This window comes from Drosophila nasuta, chromosome 2L (assembly GCF_023558535.2).
Source record: "Drosophila nasuta strain 15112-1781.00 chromosome 2L, ASM2355853v1, whole genome shotgun sequence".
Classification (NCBI taxonomy): Eukaryota; Metazoa; Arthropoda; class Insecta; order Diptera; family Drosophilidae; genus Drosophila; species Drosophila nasuta.
The window spans coordinates 16,223,058-16,247,656 of record NC_083455.1 but is presented as its reverse complement, the minus strand read 5'-3'; the positions used below and the strand labels follow the sequence as shown (position 1 = coordinate 16,247,656).

Below are 24,599 nucleotides of genomic sequence, written 5' to 3'. Positions count from 1 at the left end.
TTTCATAAAAATAATGCCGCTAATCGTAGGCGATGTTTGCTATAAAGCATCGATTTTTAAAAAAAGTTATCGATGTTTATCCACCTCTGCTATAAAAGGAAAGAAAACAAAACAAATGTGTCATTCAACAACTTGAATCACAACAAAGCGAATCGTCAAAGCAAATAGCAAACCAAGCCCGAAAAGGGTGTGAAATAATTAATTAATTATTATTTTAATAATTAATTAACATAAAGTGCACAACAAACAATACCAATTTAAAATAGTAAACCACGAAAGTGTCAAAGTGATATTCGTTTTTTGTGGTGTGAGACAATAATCTAAATTAAGGTGGTGATTGAGTGAAAAACAAAGTAAACTTTTGGCAAGAAACTGACAAATTGAACGAGCGAGCTTCACCTAGGCCATACAACCAAACAACACACACATATTAGAAATACAGCAGGCAATGTCATTGGAGGAATTGAAAGCAACTCTACGCCGTTTTCCAAAGCTTCTGGGTGGTATTGGCATATTGACCACGTAAGTAAAAACAAAGTTAATAAACAGTTGGCTGGAGCAACAGCTGCACACAATTACAAAGAAAAGAGAAGACTCATAAAACTAGAAATCATACGATTTAAAAGGGGGCTCGCCATTAAACATTCAAGCGGATTTAATTAATTCATTTTGGCAGTTAAAAGTGGCGCCACTTGTCCCTGAACTACTGCCCGAACATTACACGTAATTATATCTATTTATATCAAATTGCATATACATATACATATTATATATCGAGTGCAAGTGTACTCACAATGCACAATTGCGTTTTCCGCATTCTATCAGTCTTAAACAGCCGATACCATCTGTGACGTCACTTGTTTACATCGAAATTGCTGACAACAAAAAATTCACTCATTCTGCAGTCTCCTCTGCTGATCCACTGCCAACTGGTATTATTGTTGTTGATTTTAACACACAACATGATCAAAACAAACGTACGATTTTGCCAAAATGAGATAGCAATATTCAAAAAAATTGTTAGTGTGCTTACCAGTTTGCCTTTTCCCTTGCTCTTCGCACGCCTGCTGCTGTTTCTTATGCGTAACAGCTGTTCAAGGCCCCCCTCGGTCACACATACACGTGTGGTATGTACAGCAAACCAAAGCACACACACATACATTTCATGAGAAACCGCTATTTAAAATAGTGCGCATTTAGTTTTGTTTAATGCCCCACGCGAATATTATTAGTGCTCACGTTATCGTTGTTATTGTTTACAAATGTTGTTGTTGTTGATGACAACGATATTATTGTTGTTGTTTATAGTTTGAAAATCGGTGGCGCGTGTGGCGCTTCTTGACTAAAGTGACGTGCCCACTTTTATAAAAATAACTATACTTGTTTGTTGTTGTTGTTTATCTCACGTTTCTGGCAACAACACATAGTTGGCAAGCAATTCTTACTGTTGATAGGTGGCCTAATTAAACTCGAAACATGCTTCTTTCTAAATTCGATGTCTGATTAAGAACAACAACAATAATTGGAGCGATACATAAAAACAACAACAACTGGCAACCAGATATACATATGATCCTACTTTTAGTGAATGGCAAAAACTGTTGCTTCTTAGTTGCTAGGACAACATGAATGGTAGACAGATAATTGATCCTGCGCTTTGTGAATGGCAAACACTGTTTACTTTGCAAAAATCCTACTAAATATAAAAAACTAAATATTTAAATTTGTATACTTGTAATTTAATTACAGTGCCGGTATCATTCTCTACGAAACTCCGCAACTTCGTAAATACTTTGCTCAATATGTGGACAAGAAGCAACAGGAACCCGATAAAAGACGCACCGAGTACATCTACATCAAATATCACATTTATCGCGAGTCTATGCGTAAGTTGCAACAGAAGCAGGAGGACGAAAAGAAATGGATCAGTGTCATCATCAACCCCATTGGAAAATGGTGGAAGGCAGCCAAGCATTCCGTCGCCTGGCGTCTGCTAAACATTGCTCAAACTGGCAGCCAAGCGGAGCGCCTTAAAGCCGTCCAACAATTGGTTTGCATGGATCATTTAAAGGATTGGGACTTTCGTCATTTGGCACAAATCTGTGATGCACGCACTTGCGTCTCTTTGGCGCGCAGCGGTGCCGATACACGTTGGTTTATGCCGGTGCCCCGACGTCGCTGCATCAAGAATCCCAAAATGCTGCTCTCCGAGCTGCATGTGATGCTCGATCGACTACGACCGTGCTCCTGTGTGGATCACTTCTTTAGCAAATACTTCCCAGCACAAAACAATACAGTGAGTATAACCATATATACATATAACAAAATTGTCAATCTAAATAAGTTTCTGCTTTTAGGAGGGCATCCATGAATTCTTGACGGCAGAACAATCGATAACGCTGTCTACACAGGACTCAGATTTACTCAAAGAGATAATTTCGTTTTTGCATCACATCACAAAGGATCCCAAGGTATCGGCTAAGATAATGCACGATGGTGGTTTAATGCATTTAATGGAATTGCGCAAAATATTCAACGATGACAACGAGACGCTATCGACACTCTGCAAAGTGCTGGCCAATATGTCCATGGCCCCAGATGCTGTGGAGCATTTCTTTGTCTCTGGCTGGGTTGGCACTCTGGCCGAATGGCAACAATGCCCTGATTTGCGGCTGCAAGTAATTTCGGCCAAGACGATGGCAAATCTGGATCACGATGATCCCAATCAATCCACATACCCGCCCAATGTATATCCGTTGCATCCACGTGTGCGAACACGCCGCAAGCCCAAGGCTGATATTGTCTTTGTCCATGGACTGTTGGGTGGCGTGTTCATCACATGGCGGCAACGGGATCGCAAGCAAACTGAGCTCGGTCTCTATGGCAAGAATGCATTCTACACCAGTGAAACAGATGATGTCTTCTTAGTGGGCGAACAGAAGCGCATCAATGGCGGCAATAAGCAGCAACAACAACAGCAACAACAACAACAGCAGCAGCAGCAACAGAAACAGCCCACAAAGCAACAGCTTGTGCCCGCTCAGACACAGTCCACTGTCGACGGTGGCAAGCTGAATGAAAGGCTGAAAGATCAGGTGCTGAAGACCAGCAAGAAAGTGGAGGAGAAGCGTTTGAATATTAGCGATGCTGCCACCAAAGAGTTTGTGGAAACACTGCGCAATGAGGCCGAACTCGATTCAGACTGGGAAGTTGTGCATCCCGATATTCCAGTGGATGCCAATGAGAATTGCCGCGGCATGTTCAGCGTAGCAGGCAATGAGTGGACGAATCAAGATGCCTCCGAAGAGTACACCAACTGTTGGCCCATGGAATGGCTGCCCGATGATTATCCAGACGCAAGGTAAGCTGAGAGTTTAAATGATCTTATGTAAAGTAATTAATCATGACTTCTTTGCTATTGTAGAATCATCGGCATTGATTACACCTCGGCGGTTACAGAATGGTCGGCCAACTTTACCAAGTACTGCCCGTGCGAGAAGGGTCAGGGACACATCGATGTACGCGCCGGTTCGCTGCTGGAGCGCATTGCCACCTCCGATGTGGGCAATGAGCGGCCAGTGGTGTGGATCGGTCATTCGATGGGCGGTCTACTCACTAAAATAATGCTACTGAAATCTGTGGATTCGCTGGAGCCACAAGTGCAGCAGATTGCCAGGAATACCAGAGGCATTGTATTTTTGGGTACACCACATCGTGGCTCATCCATTGCCAAATGGAAGCAGCACATGCAAATGATCCTGTCGCCCTCTATTGAGGTCAAGGAAATGGAGGAGAATTCCCCCAAATTGTTGGAGATGCATCGTCGTTTCATGGGCTGCCTCCGCACACGTCTGCGACATGTGAATGTGCTCACAGTGGCCGAAGGATCGCCCACCATGCTGACCACATTCAAGTTTCCGCTGCGCATTGTCACCGAGGAATCGTCTCGCATCGACTTCGGCGATTTCTTTCTACTGAAAGACGATCATCTCAGCTTGTCTAAGCCCATTTATCGGCAGTCATTTCTCTACCAGCGACTGCTGCATGTGATTAAGGATGCTATACAACGCAGCAATGAGCCTAAAGAGACAAGCGATGAGCAAGCAATGCCACAGACTGATCTTTCAACGCTCAGCATTATGAGCAGCATATTCAAAGGCACCAAAGGACTGTTCGAAATGCTGCCACGCGTTGCGCTGCGCTTTAGCACATAGAATCAAGTACCTGGGATGATACACTCTCCACACATTTAGTAATTAGTTGACACACAAATACCAAGTATTCTTTCCCGTGTTCATTTATACATATATGATAGATATAACGAGTGCAACTCACTTTCTGTACGAATATTAATTTATTGCTTAAACTACTTATATGCTTAAGGAGTGAGACACAAAATAATAAATACCAATGATTATTTTAAAACCACTTATTCATAGCAACAGTTAGCACTACTTTTATACAGGCTCCTGTGCGCCAGCTGCTTCCATTTGCTTGGCACGTAAGCGCTCCTGCGCGAGGCGACGATTCTCCGCAATACGCGCCATTTGATCGGATGACAACTTCTGAGCCGATGGCGTTGCAGGTTGAGATGGTGGCAAGGGCTGACCATAGTCACTCATATCATGAGCAGACGGAGGTGCTACAGAGTAGGGTGTCGATACCACGGCATGGCGTGAGAACGAAGGCGTTACCAAAGTGCTGTTCGAGCTGTTAACAGAAGTGTTGCGTTTGTTGACAGCTGGTGTGCGTGGCGCCAGTTTGGACATGGCAATTTGTTCTCCCAGCAAAGCGTCAAACTCGTCAAATGGCTCTGCAGCTGCACCATCTGCATCCTCATCATCGGCCTGCTCATCACGTACTTCGTCCTGCAAATTAAGCTCATCGAGCTGGCCAAGACGATAGCGTGTCATATGCACCTGCAAAGGTTTCTTCTTGCCCAGCCGTTCGATATTATTGAGCACATCATCAAAGGTGTAATTGGGATACATGCGGTGTCCCCAATGCTGCAGACGTCGCAGTACCTCATCCAAGTCGGCTTTCTCATGGCCCTTACCCTTGTATTTAATATCTTTGAAATAATTTTCGATGGTATGCAGACCACGTGGTCCGCGCAGCTTGTCTACGGTGAGTCGCGGTCGCGGATTGCGAACAGCACGCTTTTTGGGCTCCACCTTGATGGCTTCCCCGCCTGCACCGGCTTCATCAGCATCCGCATCATCACCAAACAATTTCTCACCATTGTCTGGCTCACCATCGCTGGGCAGTTGGTCGTCGTCGCCTTCATTGGCAATGGTGTGGTTGTCATTGAACAGGTCGTCAACCCCATCATCACCAAATATGGTTGCCATATTAAGGAGGACTTTTATCAACACGAACACAACCACCACTCGAACAACTCAGCATAGCAAGCTGATTTGCCGCCATTTTTCTGCTTCTTACGTGCTGGCAGTAACACGGGGACGTTTACATAATGTGCAGTGCTGCTAACTTGTTGTAGACAATTTTTTTCTTTGTTATATAATTTTTGTGCTTGTACGCTATTTAGCAGCAATTATCAAGTCTTTTTTAATTATAATTGTGCAGTATTTAAACAATTTAAATAGCGAGCTGTGCATTCGAGAGCAAAATCAAGTGATGACTCTTAACAGTTGGCAGCGTGGCATTTTTGTTTAGCAACCCTGCACCTTTGTGTGGCCTGGCAACACCAGTAAAACGCCATACTTCTAAAATGCTTTTTTCGGGCGAGTTTATATTATCCGCATAATTCACGAAATCAACGAAAACAAGTGTTGTACGAATTTTAAAATATATACGTATACAATTTGAAGGCATGTTGTGGCCCCATGACATAACGTCAAAGTAAAAAACGCGCGAAATCCATGGAAAAACGAAATTTTCTGGGAAAAAGCGATAGGCAGGAAAAAAATTCAAAGTGTGGTGAATAAACGTTTTACGCATTTTGTGCTGTGTGTGCAGCCCATCAGCTGCGGCTGTCAAAAGTTAGCGTGCGTGGTGGGTTTTGAGGGTGGCCACAAAACAAGCCGAAAACAACAAAACAACACACACAACACATTAAAAACTATGCACAACAATCTGTAAACAACTGCAAATAGTGTGTGTGTGTGCGAGAGTGAGTGTTGTTTGTGTTTGAGAGTGCGATATGGATAATCGTTACAAATGGCAACAGCAAAGAATGGGCGGCAGAGGAGGCGGCGGCGGCGGCCCCCGCTATAACAACTATGGAAAGCATAATAATAACAACAATAACGGCAATAACAATTATTGCGAACAACAACAGCACCACCAGCAGCACCAGCAGCAACACCATCCGTCTTTAAGAGATTGTGGCGGTGGAGGAGGCGCTTGGCAACCCGTTGATTCGGAGCGCAGCTCGGATGTGATCACCTTAATTGTGGAGAACAACAATTTGAAGCGCATGATACTGCTGCACGTGAATCTGATGCAGGAGCAAACGGATCAGCTTAAGGCCAAGGACAAGGAGTTGGACGATCAATGTGGATGCATTAAAACGTTGCTATCACAAAATCAGGAGCTGATGCAGCAGATTGCCAAACTGACTCAACGCATCGATGATTTGCGACAACAGCTGCGAATGCGGGTCAAGCGACCAGCGAACGATAATGATGAAATGCGGCAGCAACTAAAGGCAAAGCTGCAATGTTTTGCTGAAAAGGAAACACAAACGTCGCTGGACCTACAGGAGGAAGAGGATGAGTCACTGCTGCAGCATTGTTATCCCTCAATGCAGTCGCCGCAGCATGACGAACAGCCGCCCAATGTTCTGGTCACGACGCAGTGTAGCAAAGGACGCGGCGAGTTCAATGGTGGCAAAAAGGTTAGCACCATTTTCCTGCATCGCGTGAATCAAGAGTCCAGTTTTCAACTGCAACACGGCGAGGAAGAACATGAGTTAGAGGAAGATGTGGATGTTGATGGCGTGATGGAAGGGGTTGAGGAAGGAGAGGAAGAGGAGGAAGTAGAGGAGCAGGATCAGCACCATTTGGAGGAGCAGCATATCTATCATGATGGCATTGACACGCATGAAATGGAAGTTGTAACAGAAACTGAAATTGGCGCCGAAGAAGAACTCCCCGAGGAAGCTACTGAGCAGCCGCATGAAGATATCGATCCTGTGAACAATGGACACATCTATGAGGAAGAAGTTGTGGCTGAGGAAATCATCAATAATTGTGACGAACACAATCTATGGCAAGCGGGGGCGACACATGAGGCTGAGGTGCCTGCTGCTGCTGTAGAGACTGAACAAGTGGTTGAAGAGGAGCAGCAGCATCAGGTAAGAGTTGCAAATAGCTTCGAAATGCAATTTAACTTAATCTTAATCCCCATTGCAGATCTATGTCACGGAGGAGGGTGACATAGACGAGGTTGCCACATTTGCACACTCAACGCCCCACCGCCCAACGTCAAGAGGAGCAACTCAAGAGCAGCACGAGGAGGAGCATCCGGAGCAACAACAGGAGGTTGTAGAGGAAGCAATAGAGGAGTCAGAACTACATCTGGAGTATGCAATGAAGCAGTTGAACGATACAGAAAAGGAATGCCGGCAATTGTTCATTGATTATCAAGAGGAGCAGCAAGCCTTCGAGCATATCGTGAGCCGCAACATGAATCACACCACGCCCGTTAAAGCAACGACGGAGCTGGAGGAAGTTGCAAGTCCAGCGCTGCTAAAGACACAAATAAAGCTGCCCACAGTTGCCAGCAAAGTGATGGTGGCGAATCATCAAGAAACAAAGCAGCACCAACATCAAAAGGAGCGGCTCGTCGTTAAGACCAAGCAAAAGGCAACAACGACAACACCAGTCATAAATGATAAAGAGCTTTCGGGGCAACCATGGAAGCAGGAACGTGAGCGGGAGTTGCAGCAGAAAGTTCGCGATTTGAAGAAAGAGCAAGAATTGCTCAAGGAACGTCAGTTACAGCAGGAGCGTGAGCTGCAGCTGAAGCAGGAGCAGGAAAAGCAAAAGGAACTAGAGCTACAAAAAGAGCGTGAGCTCGAGGCGGAACGTGAACTTCAAAAACAGCGCGAGGAGGAAGAAAAGCAAGAGCTGGAAAGGGCGAGAAAGTTGCAGAAGGAACAAGAACTCCAGAAGCAACTAGAACTTCAAAAGCAACAAGAGCAGCAGGAACGCGAATTGGCGAAAAAAAGGGAACGCGAATTGGCCGAACAAAAGGAACGTGAATTGGCCGAACAAAAGGAACGCGAGCTGCAGCGTGAAAAAGAACTGAAGCGAGAGCAGAGGCAACGCGAGCGGGAAAAGGAACGTGAACGTGAACGCAAACAGCGTGAACAACGCAAGCGAGAACAACAAGAGAGCAAGCGGCATACAGCGACAAAGCAGCCGGAACTCGAGCAACAACCCGAGCCCAATATTGAGGAAGAAGTGAAGCGAAAGCTGCAGGCGCATCTGCAAAAGGAACAGCAGCGCTTACATCAAAACCAGCAACTTCAACAGCAGCCGTTTGTCCGCCTGAAGAAGGCGACATTGCAGCAGGCTCAAAGTTTAATCTATCCGCCAACGATAACGCCAGCGCCGTCGCCCACATATGCAGCTGGAGCATCGCCGAAGTTAAAGATCAACAGCAACAGTACAATAACGTCAGCGACAACGGTACCAACGGTGACAACAACGCCATTGACACCGCAATCGATCAGCAGTGTGGGTAGCAATAGTAACAGCAAAAGCGACAGCAACATCAGTAGTAATAGCAGCAACAACAACAATAGACGTACAATTAACAATTGTGCGCCACAAACGTACAGCAAAGCGGGCAAACGGAGCAACAGCAGCACGTCGAGATATGTGACATCCTTGCAGCCATACACGACACGGTCGTGGGAGGATCAAGAGTTTCACTGCGACAATGAATTCTTTCTGGAGGAGGCCGAAGAGCTCCTCGCCGATCATCCCAGCCTCGAGATACCCAAATGGAAGATTGTCAAATACAGCCCTAGCAGCGACAATCGTGGCATTGAATCGATAAGCGATGCTGACTTTGTGCAACTTCACGAGAAACAAGTGCGTGATGAGGTCGACCGCAAGAAGCGTGATGCACGCGCTATACGTGATCAGAATTATTACGAATCATTGCGACAGCGACACAATCAGGACGAGGTGCTGGTGCCGCTGGCACCATTGCCGACATCCACATTTTATCCACTGCCCAATGACATCGAGTATGTACAGTTTGTCAGCGAGGTACCGGTGCAGGCGTTTGGCGAGAACATGATCAATCTGAAGCCGGAGAATGAGCATTTCACGCTGCCCTGGCTGGATGCTGCGACGGCGACGACAGCGATCGCCAAGGCCAAAGCGGAAGCGTTGCCAGTGGCCACATTGGATAGCAAAAAGTTACCCACAACCAATGCGGAGGCCAAAATACTGCAGAACAATTCCTCGTATGTGTTCCTTAAACGACGCAAGCGGCAGCGGAAACGTTAAAGCAGCAGTCGCAACAAGAGCAACAAACTCAAATGCCTGCAAAGCCTTTTAAATTGACGTTGCTATTGCTCACATTTTTTTTCTACCTTTTTTTTTTGTAATTTTAATTTGTAATATTTAGTCCAACGCAGTCTTAAACAACTAGGCACTTTTTTTAAATTTCAAATGACGTAATTAACTATGTTAAATATTTATAACCATGTCAACAAAAGAAACAACAACATCTCAGCTTTATCACAACACAGAAAGCCAATAAGAATTGATAAGCAAAACTGTCTAAATTATTTATCAAATTCAATTGGCATTAACATTATGAGCCCTTTTTTTTGTATTTTTAAATATCAATTTTTTTTTGTCGATTGTACTATTTTATGCATCTCTTTGTGTAGTTTTAATTTGTTATACGAACTTTCAGTCGATGCTTCTGCCGAGCTTTGCTTCAAGCTGTGAGTGTGTGCGAGTTTTGTGTGTGTATGAATTAGTTACTCAGGTATTTGTTGTGTACTGAATCAATTTGTCACATTACATGTAGATTTTATAGTGTGCTTGTTGTGCGTGTCTTGCATAGTTTGTATTGAAATTGTATCGTTATTGAGATGAATGGGTATGAGTGTTATTAAAAACCGTTCTGTAGCAGAGTAACCGCAGAAGCATTGAATGGATAAGAAGAAAAGCAAAGATAAATGATCTGATCTAAAATTATGTCATCATATATACTTATTCTAATTATATAGTTTCTATTTGAAATTGTTTTCATTTTGGACAATCGGAACTGCATAGGAGGAAAATAATTTAACAATAAAATCACTTGATTTTCAAGCTGTGTAAAATGCAAAGTGTTTATTCAACTGTATATTGTATATTTAAATTATCTTTTGCGCTATGATAGGAGCAGAGATAAAAATCTGTGTAATATCTACATAAATATTTTAGTGCAAAGTGCAACGTCTCGGAGAATTTGCATTGCGAATTTTTTTTTGGTAGTGCAGGCTTTATCTGTACATTTTGCTAGGCTCTAAGACCCCCTTATATAGATAAGTAGCTCTTAAGTAGACGTGACTATGTAGTAATTAGATATTAATGTATTTAACAAAAAAGAAAAAGATACAAAAACCATTATTTAGCGCGATATTTTATAAGTTGAGAGAGATAGCAGCAATCCGTTCGATTTGCTTGTATATTGCATATTGTTTAAGTCTTTTTTTTTATAATAAATATAGCATATAGTAATATAAATTATATAAATATATATATATCGATTGGAAATCGCATGTAATTTACGTAGCTGTTAATTAGTTCAATTTGCCACAGCTCCGTAAACACTCATTGCCATTTTGCCACTGATCAAGAACTTTTTCAAAAACACCGCAAAACACACACAAAACAAAAATATCTAATAACTATTTTGAAAGTGCATCAAATGTATTTCTGTACATTTAACTGTTTAACAAGTTTTATTGTAAAAATTAAAGGTATATATATATATAATAAAAATAAACAGTAATAATATAATAATTATACATACAAATAATAAAGTAAAATGCAAATTTTCAATACTTAAAACTTGACAAGGCTCAAAATACTAATTGACAAAAGTTGACAGTTGCTTATTGGACGGACTTGGATGTGGATTACTTATTGCTTTGCGTGAGATACTGATGAGCCGTTGTCTGCCACAGTTCATCGATGGACTCGAAACTGTCGCGCCACAACTGCTCCAACAGTATCCAGCCTTGGGCCTGCGTGACCAACACGTAATCATTGCCCGGATGCAGCGTATGCGTGTAGGCGCCCATCACCAGACTCTGGGCAAGACGAGCCGCCACACAATACTTGAGATAGCTGCGCTCTGTGGCGCTAATTGACTGAATGCTGGTGTAGCCAGCGAGGAAAATGCCTCCGCTAGCCAAATCCTTGGCTTGCAGCATCATGTAGCTCATGGCAATGCCCAACTCGAAGATCAACGGCGAACGATTCGTGTCACCGAAGTCAATGACGCCTGTGACGCGATACGAATCCAGTGTTCCGTCTTTTGATGAACTAACCAGAATATTCTGCTCGTTGTAGTCGCCGTGTATGATCTGCAGCTCCAGCGTGGACAACACACTCAACACCTTTGACTCGAATGCCTCAATGATCTCCTCGCACAACGCTTTACGCTGATGATCCTGAAGGGCGTAGAGGAAATCTCGCAACTGCGGCACCGACTGCAGCATCCACAGGGTCTTGTGCGTGTCGTAGGCCTTATGAGTAAAGTTCTTGAGAGCACGATCCAATTTGGCCAAGTACTCGCCGCATTGAAAGAGCAGATTCTTGGTCACCTCGACCTCATGGAACATTTTACCCGGTATGAAGTCCAGTAGACGCACCACATGTGCATTGCCATTGAGCTGCTCCACCGAATAATATTTGCCGCGTGCATTGGCAATAGGACGTGGACACTTTACTTGCTGTTTGGCTGCATATAAAGGAAATGAAAGAAATTGTAGCAATTGGGAAAACACAATATTTAAATATTTACAAAGGTAGAGCAGCAGTTGGTTCTGAGCATCCACGAATTCTTCTTTTTTTCGAGTCCAAAGCATTAAGAATTTTCAACACATACCCCAACGGGCAATGAGTGACAATTAGTGGATTCTTTACATTGCTGCAAAAAAAAAAATTACGTAAGTTTTTTAATTTTAAACTTAGTTAAGTCTACTTAAGTACTGATATCAGTGCTGTGTCATTCAAATAATGCGCTTTAATAAAAAAATCGCAATGTGAATGGTGTGAATGGCACAAAGTATTTTTGGCGCGAACATCTATTATCAATTAATAATTCGTATTACTGGACAAACGTTAAGTAATTTTTAAGATACATCCAAATAATTGCAATTTATTTTTAATAAAAATGAAATAGTCTTGTAAAGTAGTTTTAACAGCGTTGGAATAAAAAAAATAACACATTGTGAATGGCAAAATGTAAATTTTGGCGCGGACTTCTGCTATCGATTTGTTATCGTTTTGCGCTAGATAGCGCTACTTGTGTTTGTTATTAATAAAAAGTGATAGAACAACAAGCAAACAAACTATGGGCATCACGGGACTGATTCCGTTCCTGGAGAAGGCATCAGCCAAAGTGCACCTAAAGAGCTTGCGCGGTAGTACGGTCGCTGTCGACACTTATTGCTGGCTACACAAAGGGGTCTTCGGTTGTGCCGAGAAATTGGCGCGCGGCGAGGAAACGGATATTTATATACAATACTGCCTGAAGTATGTGCAAATGCTGCTCTCCTATGACATCAAACCCATACTCGTATTCGATGGCCAGCATCTACCAGCTAAAGCGCTAACTGAGCAGCGACGTCGCGAATCCCGTCAGCAGAGCAAAAAGAGAGCAGCGGAGCTGTTGCGTCTTGGACGCACTGAGGAGGCGCGTTCCCAGATGCGTCGCTGTGTGGATGTTACCCACGAGATGGCGCTGCGTCTCATCCAGGAGTGTCGCGAGCGTCATGTCGATTGCATTGTGGCACCCTACGAAGCCGATGCTCAGATGGCGTGGCTGAATAAAACCGGCATTGCACAGTATATTGTGACTGAGGACTCGGATCTGACATTATTCGGTGCACAAAAGATCATCTTTAAATTGGACCTGACTGGCGCAGGTCTGTTAGTCGAGGCGGATAAAATACACCTGGCCATGGGATGTCGCGAGGAGCGTTATAATTTCGACAAGTTCCGACGCATGTGCATCATGTCGGGATGTGATTACCTCGACTCCTTGCCGGGCATTGGACTGGCCAAAGCCTGTAAATTTATGCTCAAGACGGAGCAGGACGATATGCGCATAGCATTGAAAAAGATACCGCAATATCTCAATATGCGGCAGCTTGAGGTGTGTTTTAACTTTGCAGTCAATTAAGTTTCATTTATTAAACGCAATTTTTGCAGGTTGATGATGAGTACATTGAGAACTTTATGAAGGCTGAGGCCACTTTTAAGCACATGTACATCTACAATCCACTGGAACGACGCATGGAGCGTTTATGTGCATTGGAGGATTATAAGACTGATGAAAGCTACTGCAGCAATGCTGGTTCATTGCTGTCAGATAGCGAAGTGGCCTTTAATCTGGCCTTGGGCAACCTAAATCCCTTCACACTTAAGCGCCTGGATAGCTGGCATCCAGATCACAGTGCTGCCACAAAAAAACCAGCGAAACAAGTGAAGCGCAGCACACACAAAAGCATATGGCAAAAGAATTTCAATGCAAAACAATCTCCAGCCAAATTGAAGCAATCAAGTTGTGCGCTGTTTTTCAAGAAGGTTGATTTCGTGACTCAAACTATTGCCGCAGAGATCGAAGCCAATCAGCGACAAGAGCTAGCCAAACCCACCGAAGCAGAGCTATCCAGCATGTATAGCTTGGGTGTAAAGCGCAAGCGTAGTCCCAGCGAAAGCAGCTGCCACTCAACGCCACCTTCATCGCCGGCTCAAAGTCGCAGCCGGCACAATCCGTTTGCCAAAGAAGCCCCGCAACGTTCGCCAGTTGTCTGCGAGAATGGATCGCTGCTGCGTCTGCTAAGTCCTAATAAACAAAGTCCACAACGCGCGTCCGACGAACGTAGCAGCAGACCGGATACAACTCGTGTAAATGCGCTAAAGCGCAGCATCTTTGCCAAAGAGCAGGTCGAGGTCAGAAGTCGTTTCTTTAGCACACAAACAGATAAAGCTATAGAATGCAAGGCTATGGAAGAAGTGGAGCAGACTCCTAAGCAAACTGGCACCCAAGCGATCAAGAGAATGGAATGCAAAGTGGAAAATGTGGAACAGAGTCCCAATCTAACTAGCACTCAAGTGACTAAAAGAATGGAATGCAAAGTGGAGAAACCTTTGGAAGAAGTGCAGCAGAGTCCCAAGAAAACTAGCATTCAAGCAACTAACAAAATGGAATGCAAAGTAGAGAAACCTTTGGAAGAAGTGCAGCAAAGTCCAAAGGAATCAAAACCAGCTGTTGTAGTGCTGTCATCCTGCGATTCAGACGACTCCAGCTCGTTGTCAGCTACATTGCCCAGCAGCCAGGAAGCTGCTATGCCCACCAAGACTAAAACACCGCCTAAACTGCCGCCAAGTGCACGACGCGTTGGCTTATCAAGGCCCAAGACAAGCAAACGAAGCATTCCCAATGCAAAGACTGCCAAAAGTGATGACAATCAAACGAAGCTCAGCATGTTTGGGTTCCAAAAGCGACCTGTCCTTAAATGAGTCAGTAGAACTCGAGAGTGTTGTATTATTTTAACTTTTTTTTCTGTGTTTAATATTAACTGCCTGTAGTAATTAATTTGTTTAATTTATTGAATGACTGACCCGGCTGTGACTAAATTCTACACTGCCATTGCTCATATTATTATTAATGCGGACAACGCATAATACTCAAATAAATAATCTAAGATGGATACAAAATATTGCCGCTGTTGAGATATTATTTATGGAGGACACGCCCTGAAGGATTGTCAGACGTGTTCTCTAATTATGTTTGATTGAAGTGGGTTCGTAATGCCCAGGTGAGTAAAAAAAACATTCTAATTCTGAACTTATTTAACAATTTGTTGTAAAAGCATTGAACATTTTAAAATTATCTGTTAATTGTTTTCCTCTAAAATGAATGAGTTTAAAAGTCTATAAAAAAAAACATGCTCTTTTGTAAAATTTATAATTTTTGATATCTTTTTTAAGTAACAACAATCTCTATGATTTAAATTTCTTATTAGAGAATCTAACTTAATCACATAATTTCCCTAATATCAGTTTAAAAATATAAAATTTTTTTGTTTACATATTTTTTGATTTAATATCTTGGGTTTTCTAGGAATAACATTTATCAGCATTTTTCCAGAGTTAATATACCCCGTTTGATATTATTTTATTGTTTTAAAAATATTTAAATTTTACTTTGTACTATTTGCCCTACAAAGTATTCAAATTGTATGTTTTATAAATTTTTCTAGTTAGAAAAATGATTACAACATACTCGTAAAATTTGACCTTCAAATACTCTAATTACCAACTCTAATTAACAGCTCTCTAACAGAGTTTTTTAGCTAGTCACTGATATAGTTCTTAAGGTATAAAATTGATTCTTCCTTGCCTCTAATATAATTTATTAGTGATACTGTAATATATTTTTTTATTTAAAAAATTGTTCGTTATTTCGTTGTAATTCTTTGTTATCAGTCTTAAACTGCAAGTTTCTTTAGAATTTTCGCATAATATGTCTCCTCTAACTTTGTTAAATAGTAAATGCAATTGCACAATTAGCATACAGTCAGTCATATCAGCTGACCCTTTGTGAACGTGCTTGGCTCAAAACAGTTTACATTGGCGATAACAAAAGAGGCTGCCGCCAAGGTGACCAGCCAAGCAGTCACAACTACGTCAAGCTCGATTGCTCTCCCCCACGCCCCCACAACTTTAATTAATATCGCTATTAATAGCAATTGCATTTATCTGAGTATTTGTGTTCGGTTGTTTTGTTTTGTTTGTGTGTAGTCGTGTGTGACATTGCCCCCCGTTCTTCTTTCAGAATTCGTGTTAATATATGTACATAATAGAAAATCTTGTTTGTTTTGGTTCTAGAGATGCTTACCAATCTTCCTTTATCAAGTAGTTGCGGTCATCGTAGGAGATGAGTTCCTTCAGCTCACTGACGGTAATTCCGTATAGACGTCGTACCAACGGCTCGACATCTTCTGGCCGCATCTTGGGCTTGATATCCGAGCCAGGTTGCAGCACTTTATCGCCATCCGACGACGCCACCTGGTCATTGACGTTACCGTTGCTGTTGCCATTGGAATTTTGGGGAGCTGAGTCGGTGTCGTTAGCCTTGTTCGGCTTGGCGGCATCGTCGTAATCGTGATTCAGGGTGTATGACTTTTTGGTAATGCTCGTCAGCTCCACATTATTCCACTGCTCCATTTTTCGCTGTTGTTGTTGGCTTTATCGGGGGAATGCAACAAACGAAACGAGAAACGAATAAAACAACAGATCAGAATACGACGTTGATAATAATGATGATGATTGAAATGTGCTCGGTTTTGCGCTCGAAAGCCAAATGAAATTGAATTGAATTTCAGTTGTGTGGTCTGGTTGGAGACGACGTCGCAATTGACGCAGCGCTTCAATTGAAACGAGTTCGTTGCCGGCAGCGACGTCAACGTCGACAGCGTCTGCGACTGCGTCGTCAACATCTTCTTCATATCTTAAAGGCAAGTGCGTGTTTTGTATTTATATCTCTCTCTATGTGTGTGTGGGGGGGTATCTGTGTATTTGTGCCGTTTGTCTCATTTACCCAGCTAATTTTTTTTATTTATTTAATTTTTTATAACCTTTCTGTTTACATTTTGATTGCGACGCTGCGACTTTACTTTTACCTTTGCCCGCCTCATATGGACACCCGTAATATTTTTATTTTTATACCCGGCAAACCCACATTTTGAAAGAGTATCAGCGACAATATGTGGATCCATAAAGAGAATTTGTACTTATCCATTATTGGGAACTAATTACAAAGAGTTTAAGCAATCATTTTATATTTTTTGTTCTAATTTTATTCTATTTGTTTTACGATAATCCAAAAACGACTACCTAGATTTAAACAGGTAAAGTGTTTTCTAAACAATTTAATCATTCAAAAATGTATGTATGTATATAGCTATGTTTTAAATATGGAGGCTTATTATAAATTATTCTATTCACTTTAGATTGATCTGCAATAAATTTGATTGCCCGGGTATCCCGCAGTCGAGCTCTCATTCGACACTTTGTTAATTGTTTACTATCAGCATTGCCCAACGAAGCAAGTCCCCAAAAACAAACAGACTTCAAGTCGTGATCACACTCTATTAAATGAATTTATTGCGAAGCAGAGGCGAATCAATGCATTATACTGTGTACTAAAGATAGTACAAAGACTGATATACTGTAGGTGCAACTATAAATCGAGCAGATTATTATTGTATTATTAGTTGTGCCAGTTTATCAAGTTAATCAGCAACTACTATCAATCATATTAAGTGTGTCAAATGAGGACTTAGAATAGCGCTGTAGACGACTTAACAAAACTCAAGTGAGCGAAATATTATTAACAGTCTCGCTCGAATCGAACAAACAATTGTGCAATACGATTTATTGTATTGTTAAATGCAAAGTTAAAAAAATATCACTTGACTTGCTACACATAACGTAACAGATTCATTATATAATTGTAAACGAAGTTATTCGCTGAAAATTGTTAATGAATTGAATACTAGCTGCTGATGTCTGACCTTGACTCTAAATGCAGTTTTAGTTTATTACTCATACGCCGCTTTGCAACGCTGCATTGGCCACTGGGCAGGCGCACGCACACATACATATAAAGTTACACCTACACACACGAACGCACACAGACAGTAAATCAATGTAAATATGCACAGCTGATTGTGAATTATGCAAATTAGTTACCAATAAAAATAAATAAAATAAATTTGTAGGCAAGCGCTCGAAACGTATTCACGTGTGATTCAGCAGAAACTAAAAACACGCACCTTGCTCGTACAACAGGTTAATTAAAACTAACGCTTGCTACTTTTGTTTTTGGGCAACTCAACTGGCTGATGCTTCAAGCGCTGCGAGAAATCGCGCGCTACTCTACTAATTTTGTAGCATTGTTACTATTGCGCAGCTCATAATTTGCGTAGTTAGCGGGAATTTAATAAAAATGCTCTGAAGCGCGTAAACAAATTAACGAAGAAATAAGCTAGTAATTCGCGCACACTAAACAATTCAAAAATATAATTCCAAATAAAGGAGCGACGTTCTACTGTGAATGGCAAATTGGGTGTTGCTTCTTCTTCAGCTGTTGTTGCTTTGGCCTCCAGCTGTTTCTATTTATTTTGTGCACTTAACCTCAAAAGCACGAAAGATACTTTGAGTTCGTTTTCTTTTGTGTTTGCAATTGCTTTCGTATATTTTTCATTTGTTTGTAATTTCATTAGTTAAATGATTAGTTAATTGCTATAAGCTATGGATCAACTGTATGTGGAGATTGAAATAAGCACGCAAAATGCAAAAAGTGAGACAACAATTTACACCAGCGTGCCTTCGTTTCTTGCGCTCTACACATATCGCTACCTAAAAGAGCCGCCCAACGTCAAAATCAACTTTGTGGCCACCAAAATCACTACAGGCAAAATAGCTTTACGCAGCTCCCAGCTGCGACGTGAACTGACCGAGGAACATATTACTTGCCGAGAGGCGGCAACATTGCCCGCATTAAAGGATCTCCGGCTGCCCATCTATGAGAAGAATGGAAATATCTTCATAGCAGGCACTTGTGCCGTGTGCAGGGAGCTGATTGCACGACAGCCCAGCGTACAATTGCGTCAGCTATTGGGCTTCAAAGGCAGCTGTCTCTTGGCGCCTGCTGAAGCTTCCATCTGGACACGTTATTGTGAAGTGGATGTGGTTAATCTGGTCAGTCAGCTGCAGCAGGGTGAACTGCCGTTGCGCGAAGTCCCACTCGAAGTGGTGCGTTTTGAGCAGCACATGAATCAACCGGTGCGCATGCACAACATCTATAAACTAGCCAGGGAACAGGCAAATCAGAGTGCTAACAATGGTTTGCCGGTGAAGCGCAAGGAACGCATACAAATCGAATGCACCACGCCGAAGGAGCAACTGCTAATTGAGCATCGATTTGCCGAAGGCATTAGCTTCACCATTGCCGATCTCATTCTATATCCACTGCTGCGTCTAGTCTTCCAGCACTGCGCTCAAATGCTGCCGCATTTTCCACTCACCAGCACTTGGTTTAGTGAGGTATGAAAATCATTTCTATTTTCTACTTTATGAATTGAATTAATATTAAAAATACCTACACAGATCGATGCATTCGACAGGAACTGTGCACGAATACTGCATGAGCTGTATGTGCCCATCTTGGTAGCGCCTGCGGAGAATACGCAGCTGCTTAGCATACCCGACTGTGAGGAGGCCAGTCTCTATAAAGCCGATCCGAAGCGTTATCGCCCAAGGAATCGTATTTACACTAGTCAAGCGGAAGTTGAAGCCGCCCTGGACAAACTGCAGCAATTGGAGCTGCAATTTAGCGCCGATTGCGAACAAAGTTTTGGCGAGCAAACCATCGACTGGCGTAGCATTGAGCCAACGCATGCCAAGAGCTCAGCGCTGCCGGAGGAACGGCTAGAACGCAAGCGACAGCAACTAGAGAATATGGCCAATGCTGTAGTCTCGCTTGCACAGCCAGGAGATCGCATTGTGGACTTTTGCAGTGGCACTGGACACTTGGCCATTTTGTTGGCGTTAAAGCTGCCCAAGTGTCTGGTTATTGTACTGGAGAATAAGGCATTTTCCTTGGCGCATGCACAGAAACGAGCCGCCGAGTTGCAGCTGAGTAATTGCGTGTTTTATCAGTGCAATATTGACTACTTTATGGGCAGCTTTGACATTGGTGCTTCGTTGCACGCATGTGGAACTGCCACTGACATTGTACTGCAGCAGTGTCGTCGTGTAAATGCACGTTTTGTCTGCTGTCCCTGCTGCTATGGGTCGTTGCAACCCATGCCACACATCTCGTATCCGTTGAGTGAACGCTTTCGCAAAGTGCTCGATACAAAGGATTATTTGTATATTGCTCACACAGCGGATCAGGCGCATGAGCTGGGCACCACGAATTGCAAGCCGGAGACAACTTTGCAGGGTCTGCATTGCATGTGTGTGGTGGACACGGATCGAAAGCTGCAAGCGGAGGAGGCAGGTTACAAGGTGATCTTGACCCGCCTTAAGCCTGAGCAATGTACTCCAAAGAATCATTTGCTTGTAGGACGCATTTAATGGAGAGAGATATTGAGAGAAACATCGTCAAAATATATGTATTTTTTCGTATATATGTAGTTACCGTTGACGGCTTTTATTCAGACAGAGTGCAACATAATTTGTTGAAGTGGGAAGAAGTGAAAATGACTTAATGACCAAATTTACTATGATGAGTTCCAGTTCTAGTTGCCACCTCGCAGAGCCAACACCAAATGCAGCACGGAGCCACCTTGCACTTTGTAATCCGCCGCCGTTTTGTCATCGTTCCTGTAAGGTGCAAAACTAATATTAGCGAAAATACAAAGCAAATTAATTTGACGCTCACATTTGTTTGCCGGAAAAGATGAGACGCTGTTGCTGCGGAGGTATGCCTTCTTTTTCCTCCACACGCTCCTTGATGCGATCCACCTTGTCTGTGGGTTCAATGTCAATCTCGATTTCCTTGCCCGTCAATGTCTGCAAAAGGTAATTTCAACACAATTTCATTTCATTCGCCATTAATATTATTGTTGTTGTGAAGCTGACGCATAGCTAAGACGCTTTGTCACCTGCTTGTTAAAGACTTGACGTCTTCTTAAAACACTGTGCACTTACCTTTACTTTGATCAACATTGTGCTAGTCTGTGTTTTTTTTCGCTTTACCAAATACTAATTAATTTTAAACAAGATCTATTGCAATTCCGTCTTCTATTTTTCTTTGCAAGCTTCTTCCCAATTGCGGCGTTTATGCGAATGTCATTCGAGTGGCGCTGCCAACTTGTAGAAATAACGCGGTAACTTTGCGCTGAATGTCGATAGTACTCCGATATACAATTCGTGCGATGCGCCGATATAAAGTACAATGCTTTTCGATAGGTAGATTTTATTGTTTTCCGTTGGACTGAATTTTGAATCCAAATTCAGATATTTTTGTTTCAGATATTTTAGGCAAATCGTACTTTATGAATTTTCATAATAATTCATTAATCAAAGCAAAAATACCATTTCTTGTTGCTATTTATTTATAAGCAAGTACTAATTTGATATTTAATTTTATATTATAATAAATTATTTTAACGTAACACCAAATTGTGGGGAAAGTATATTTTATTTTATCTGTTTTTTTATTTTTTATTTACAACTAACTAACTAATTTAAACATACAGTTACAGCTATAAAAATGCATTTGTTGTTCATTACTGAGATCCTCAGCTTTAATCTTTAGTGACGGCATCTCAAGCGACTTTGTTCAGCTTGTTCCATGCATGAACCGCTTCGCTGATTAGCCGAATATCGCGGGCATAAGTTCTACAACAGCCGCCAATGATTTTCGCTCCCAGTTGCGCCCACTCTGGCACATATTTCGCCAGCGGCACACAATGCTCACGACCTTGCCAGCCGGTTGCGACGTCATAAACCTCGCCACTATTCGGATAGACGACCAAGGGGATTTGCTCTTCGGCAGTGCGATCGCCATTCAAGCTCTTGAACAGCGGAGTTACAAACTTGGGATGCACACAATTGACGCCGATCGCCAGACACTTGTCCTGTGCTTTCCGTTCACGCAGAATCTCCCAAACTGCAGTGGCTGCCTCGGCGAATTCTTCGCCATGGGCCAGTGTGTTCTCGTCCTTGCATTGAAAGGCAACCCAGAATTTCACATCCGGGTAATCATCGCAAAGCATTTCCACCAAAGCCTCGGCCTCCATCTGACAGGGGAATCGTCTCAATAGCCAAAGCATCAACACCAGCTTCCAGGCAAGCTTCGATGCGCACTCGATGCCAGTCCGTGATGGTCTTAGCGGGCACGTAGTCCGCATAGCTGCCAGTGTACTCTGAGCCATCGTGCAAATGGGCACCAAAGGGACCAATCGAGGCAATAATCAAGGGAAAGCCTGTAGAGTAACGAAAGTGATTAGTTTCATTCAAGAACTTTTAAAAGACCTGCACACATTTTTAGAGATTAGAATATTGAACTGGATGGTAAAAAAGCTTCTCTTATCACCTACCCTATGGGTAGCGGCATTATGGGAAAAGATCAATTAATTTACCTTCGGGAACTGCCAGCTGGGATTCGAAGCATTCGTTGAGATATTTCTCCTTAGCAACATGGGCCATGCGCACCGTTTTCTTTATCAAGTCAATGCTCTGCTGCTCATCCAGCTCCAGATACTCCATGTAACCCTCGACACTTGTTTGATACGTATTTGTCAGTATCATATCAGCACCATCTATAAACATACATGCACATATGTAAATTTATTGCTGATAATTTAGATTGTTGCTAATTGACAATTTGCTTACTTTGCAGAAAGTCCAGATGTGTGTTAATCACAGCTGAGGGATTTGTAGCATTAAAACGTGCACTCCACAGCGGATCACCATCGACGGAGTTGCCCACATGGACGGTCATCTGAGTGCCGAAGCCGCCATCCTTAACGAGCAATCGTGTCAGACCCATGTTTTTGATGAAGTTTAAGGTACTGCAACAATGTTTAGTTATACAAAAAGTGTTAAAATGTATAAGAATAACATGATAATGATTGTTTTTATATTTGAATACTTTTAATTAATGATAATATTTATTTTCAAATCGGAATTACTATTTTCAAACAAAATAAAAATGAATTTCTACTGAAAAAATAATAATAAAATATAATCGTGAGTGTAGCCTTTTGATCCTTTTATAATGGATGTGAAATAGTATCGGTGAAGACTCTTATAACAGAAGCCGCAATTTACTATTTTGTTTAAATAATGAATATTTATGCTTCTAATTTGTTTACACTCAAAAATAATAAATATGGTTGGTCTCTTATCATAATGATTTATTAAGATACTAACTCTCAAAATTATTTTTTATATAATATTGCTTCTCGAGCAATTTATTGCACACATACATAAGCTTGTAAACTTTGAAGTTCATTCAAAAAAGATAGATTTATGGGTGATTAATATTGGGTCTTTGTTTATTCGAGATGTGTTTTATTAAACAAAACAATCTTTATATTCTGCGTCTGGATTTAATAGCTATCCCTGATAACAAATTGTAATTGCTTTACACGATTTTAATTGCTCTTATCAATGTAGCAGCTGTTATGCCTAGGGCTTTATTGGGCACCTGGCTAGCAACCGATCACAAACTCTATCGCCCAGTTTATCAATTACTAAAGGCAATACATTGTAATAATCCCGGAAACCTTGGCATATTAAGCGCATTTCCCTAGGGCGATGAACTGCATCAACAAACAACTTGACTTGCTCTATGATAAGAGCAACTGATATGACAGATCGTGGAATATTTTAGAGGCCCTTTTTGACTTTGTTCACACTCACCTTGGCTGCTTATTAATAGAAGATCTTGTAATTGATTAAAATGTTGTTTATGCACGCGAGACGACAACAACAAGCAGAGCGATGTGTTTGTTATTAAAAGATTCCGTATCAACTGAAACTTTTCGAGATATAGTATAGAATGTTGTGTTCTATGTAGTTGGGCGTCCAACAATCGTTTAAGTGGTTTACAATGCTGTCTGGTCGCTTTTATAGCGTGCGCCCGCACAGTCAATGTTTCCTTATCACAGTGCGAAACAAAAAATAAAAATATAAATTCAAACAAAACAAAACTGGAGCCCAACAGCCGGCTGGTGCTCGGTACTCGTCAATTTGCTCGTTGCTCGGTGCGTCTGTGCTTTGGTCCGGGGCTGGTTTCAGTGATAAGTGATAAGAGCATACAGCTGCCAGACAACAGTCTAGGAGCAAAAGTAAAAAACAAAACAAAATAAATAAAAAAAAAATGAAAGAGCTGATGAAATCCCAAACATGTTGCGTGGATTTGTTGATAGGGACAAAGACCAACAACCAAGTAGCCTGGTGTCCGCAAGTGCCTGATTCGATAACCTTTTTAATTCTTTAAAATAGCGATGCGTTGTCTGTCGTGCGGCGGTTTTCAAGTGCGGATTTGTGCTTTTTATTGCCAAAATCTTGACCCAGATCAAGCAAAATGACCTCGAGTAATTATATATATAATATTTGCGCGCGCCTGGCGAATTAATCAGACAATCAATTGATAGACCACCCAACTCGAATTTTATATAATGCTATTTTTTCTATACTTTGCAATCAAATCTATTCGCTGATTAATTATTTGTATATGATTTTTTGTATCCTAATTCCAATTTATACAGTTTATGTCAACAAAGCAAACCAACTGCTTAAAAAATAAGGCATTCTTCAGTTCAAAAATTTAAAAATTTCGATAAGAACCGTACAATT

At 41.9% G+C, this 24,599-nt stretch overlaps 8 protein-coding genes across 8 annotated transcripts; 4 read left to right on the top strand and 4 right to left on the bottom strand.

Annotated features, from left to right (window-relative positions):
* Positions 1-133: 133 nt before the first annotated feature.
* On the top strand, positions 134-4,428 carry LOC132788420 (protein SERAC1). The gene is made up of 4 exons (XM_060795846.1): positions 134-522; positions 1,750-2,296; positions 2,358-3,361; positions 3,425-4,428. The coding sequence occupies exons 1-4, from the start codon at positions 449-451 to the stop codon at positions 4,212-4,214; spliced, it is 2,415 nt and encodes an 804-aa protein (XP_060651829.1). The 5' UTR covers positions 134-448; the 3' UTR covers positions 4,215-4,428.
* LOC132788569 (protein TIPIN homolog) lies at positions 4,332-5,418 on the bottom strand. Its single transcript, XM_060796054.1, has one exon. The coding sequence runs from the start codon at positions 5,349-5,351 to the stop codon at positions 4,458-4,460; it is 894 nt and encodes a 297-aa protein (XP_060652037.1). The 5' UTR covers positions 5,352-5,418; the 3' UTR covers positions 4,332-4,457.
* Positions 5,419-5,713: 295 nt separating this feature from the next.
* On the top strand, positions 5,714-10,696 carry LOC132788399 (protein male-specific lethal-1). Its single transcript, XM_060795824.1, has 2 exons — positions 5,714-7,318; positions 7,377-10,696. Exons 1-2 carry the CDS (start codon positions 6,164-6,166, stop codon positions 9,486-9,488), a joined length of 3,267 nt encoding a protein of 1,088 aa, XP_060651807.1. The 5' UTR covers positions 5,714-6,163; the 3' UTR covers positions 9,489-10,696.
* Positions 10,697-10,983: 287 nt separating this feature from the next.
* On the bottom strand, positions 10,984-16,727 carry LOC132788505 (hydroxylysine kinase). The gene is given in 4 exon segments (XM_060795960.1): positions 10,984-11,946; positions 12,010-12,058; positions 12,060-12,135; positions 16,117-16,727. Coding segments are annotated over 4 exon segments (1,281 nt in total). The 5' UTR covers positions 16,446-16,727; the 3' UTR covers positions 10,984-11,119.
* Positions 12,477-14,933, top strand: LOC132788445 (exonuclease 1). The gene is made up of 2 exons (XM_060795877.1): positions 12,477-13,365; positions 13,422-14,933. The coding sequence occupies exons 1-2, from the start codon at positions 12,562-12,564 to the stop codon at positions 14,733-14,735; spliced, it is 2,118 nt and encodes a 705-aa protein (XP_060651860.1). The 5' UTR covers positions 12,477-12,561; the 3' UTR covers positions 14,736-14,933.
* A 1,665-nt stretch (positions 16,728-18,392) lies between the features above and the next one.
* LOC132788474 (glutathione S-transferase C-terminal domain-containing protein homolog) lies at positions 18,393-20,612 on the top strand. Its single transcript, XM_060795910.1, has 2 exons — positions 18,393-19,328; positions 19,392-20,612. Exons 1-2 carry the CDS (start codon positions 18,534-18,536, stop codon positions 20,361-20,363), a joined length of 1,767 nt encoding a protein of 588 aa, XP_060651893.1. The 5' UTR covers positions 18,393-18,533; the 3' UTR covers positions 20,364-20,612.
* On the bottom strand, positions 20,396-21,079 carry LOC132788588 (NEDD8). Its single transcript, XM_060796076.1, has 3 exons — positions 20,940-21,079; positions 20,671-20,801; positions 20,396-20,612 (listed from the first exon to the last, which is right to left on the bottom strand). Exons 1-3 carry the CDS (start codon positions 20,955-20,957, stop codon positions 20,528-20,530), a joined length of 234 nt encoding a protein of 77 aa, XP_060652059.1. The 5' UTR covers positions 20,958-21,079; the 3' UTR covers positions 20,396-20,527.
* Positions 21,080-21,395: 316 nt separating this feature from the next.
* Positions 21,396-23,847, bottom strand: LOC132788560 (homocysteine S-methyltransferase). Its single transcript, XM_060796043.1, is given in 5 exon segments — positions 21,396-22,042; positions 22,044-22,219; positions 22,376-22,555; positions 22,629-22,807; positions 23,661-23,847. Coding segments are annotated over 4 exon segments (996 nt in total). The 5' UTR covers positions 22,786-22,807; positions 23,661-23,847; the 3' UTR covers positions 21,396-21,559.
* Positions 23,848-24,599: the final 752 nt, after the last annotated feature.

Coding starts and splice junctions, on each gene's coding strand:
- LOC132788474 (XM_060795910.1), top strand. CDS start 18,534: ATGGATCAACTGTATGTGGAGATTGAAATAAGCACGCAAAATGCAAAA. Junction 19,329..19,391: donor CCAGCACTTGGTTTAGTGAG/GTATGAAAATCA, acceptor ATACCTACACAG/ATCGATGCATTCGACAGGAA.
- LOC132788588 (XM_060796076.1), bottom strand. Junction 20,613..20,670: donor ATCTTTTCCGGCAAACAAAT/GTGAGCGTCAAA, acceptor TGCACCTTACAG/GAACGATGACAAAACGGCGG.
- LOC132788569 (XM_060796054.1), bottom strand. CDS start 5,351: ATGGCAACCATATTTGGTGATGATGGGGTTGACGACCTGTTCAATGAC.
- LOC132788399 (XM_060795824.1), top strand. CDS start 6,164: ATGGATAATCGTTACAAATGGCAACAGCAAAGAATGGGCGGCAGAGGA. Junction 7,319..7,376: donor AAGAGGAGCAGCAGCATCAG/GTAAGAGTTGCA, acceptor TCCCCATTGCAG/ATCTATGTCACGGAGGAGGG.
- LOC132788420 (XM_060795846.1), top strand. CDS start 449: ATGTCATTGGAGGAATTGAAAGCAACTCTACGCCGTTTTCCAAAGCTT. Junction 2,297..2,357: donor TCCCAGCACAAAACAATACA/GTGAGTATAACC, acceptor TTCTGCTTTTAG/GAGGGCATCCATGAATTCTT. Junction 3,362..3,424: donor GATGATTATCCAGACGCAAG/GTAAGCTGAGAG, acceptor TTGCTATTGTAG/AATCATCGGCATTGATTACA.
- LOC132788445 (XM_060795877.1), top strand. CDS start 12,562: ATGGGCATCACGGGACTGATTCCGTTCCTGGAGAAGGCATCAGCCAAA. Junction 13,366..13,421: donor TCAATATGCGGCAGCTTGAG/GTGTGTTTTAAC, acceptor CAATTTTTGCAG/GTTGATGATGAGTACATTGA.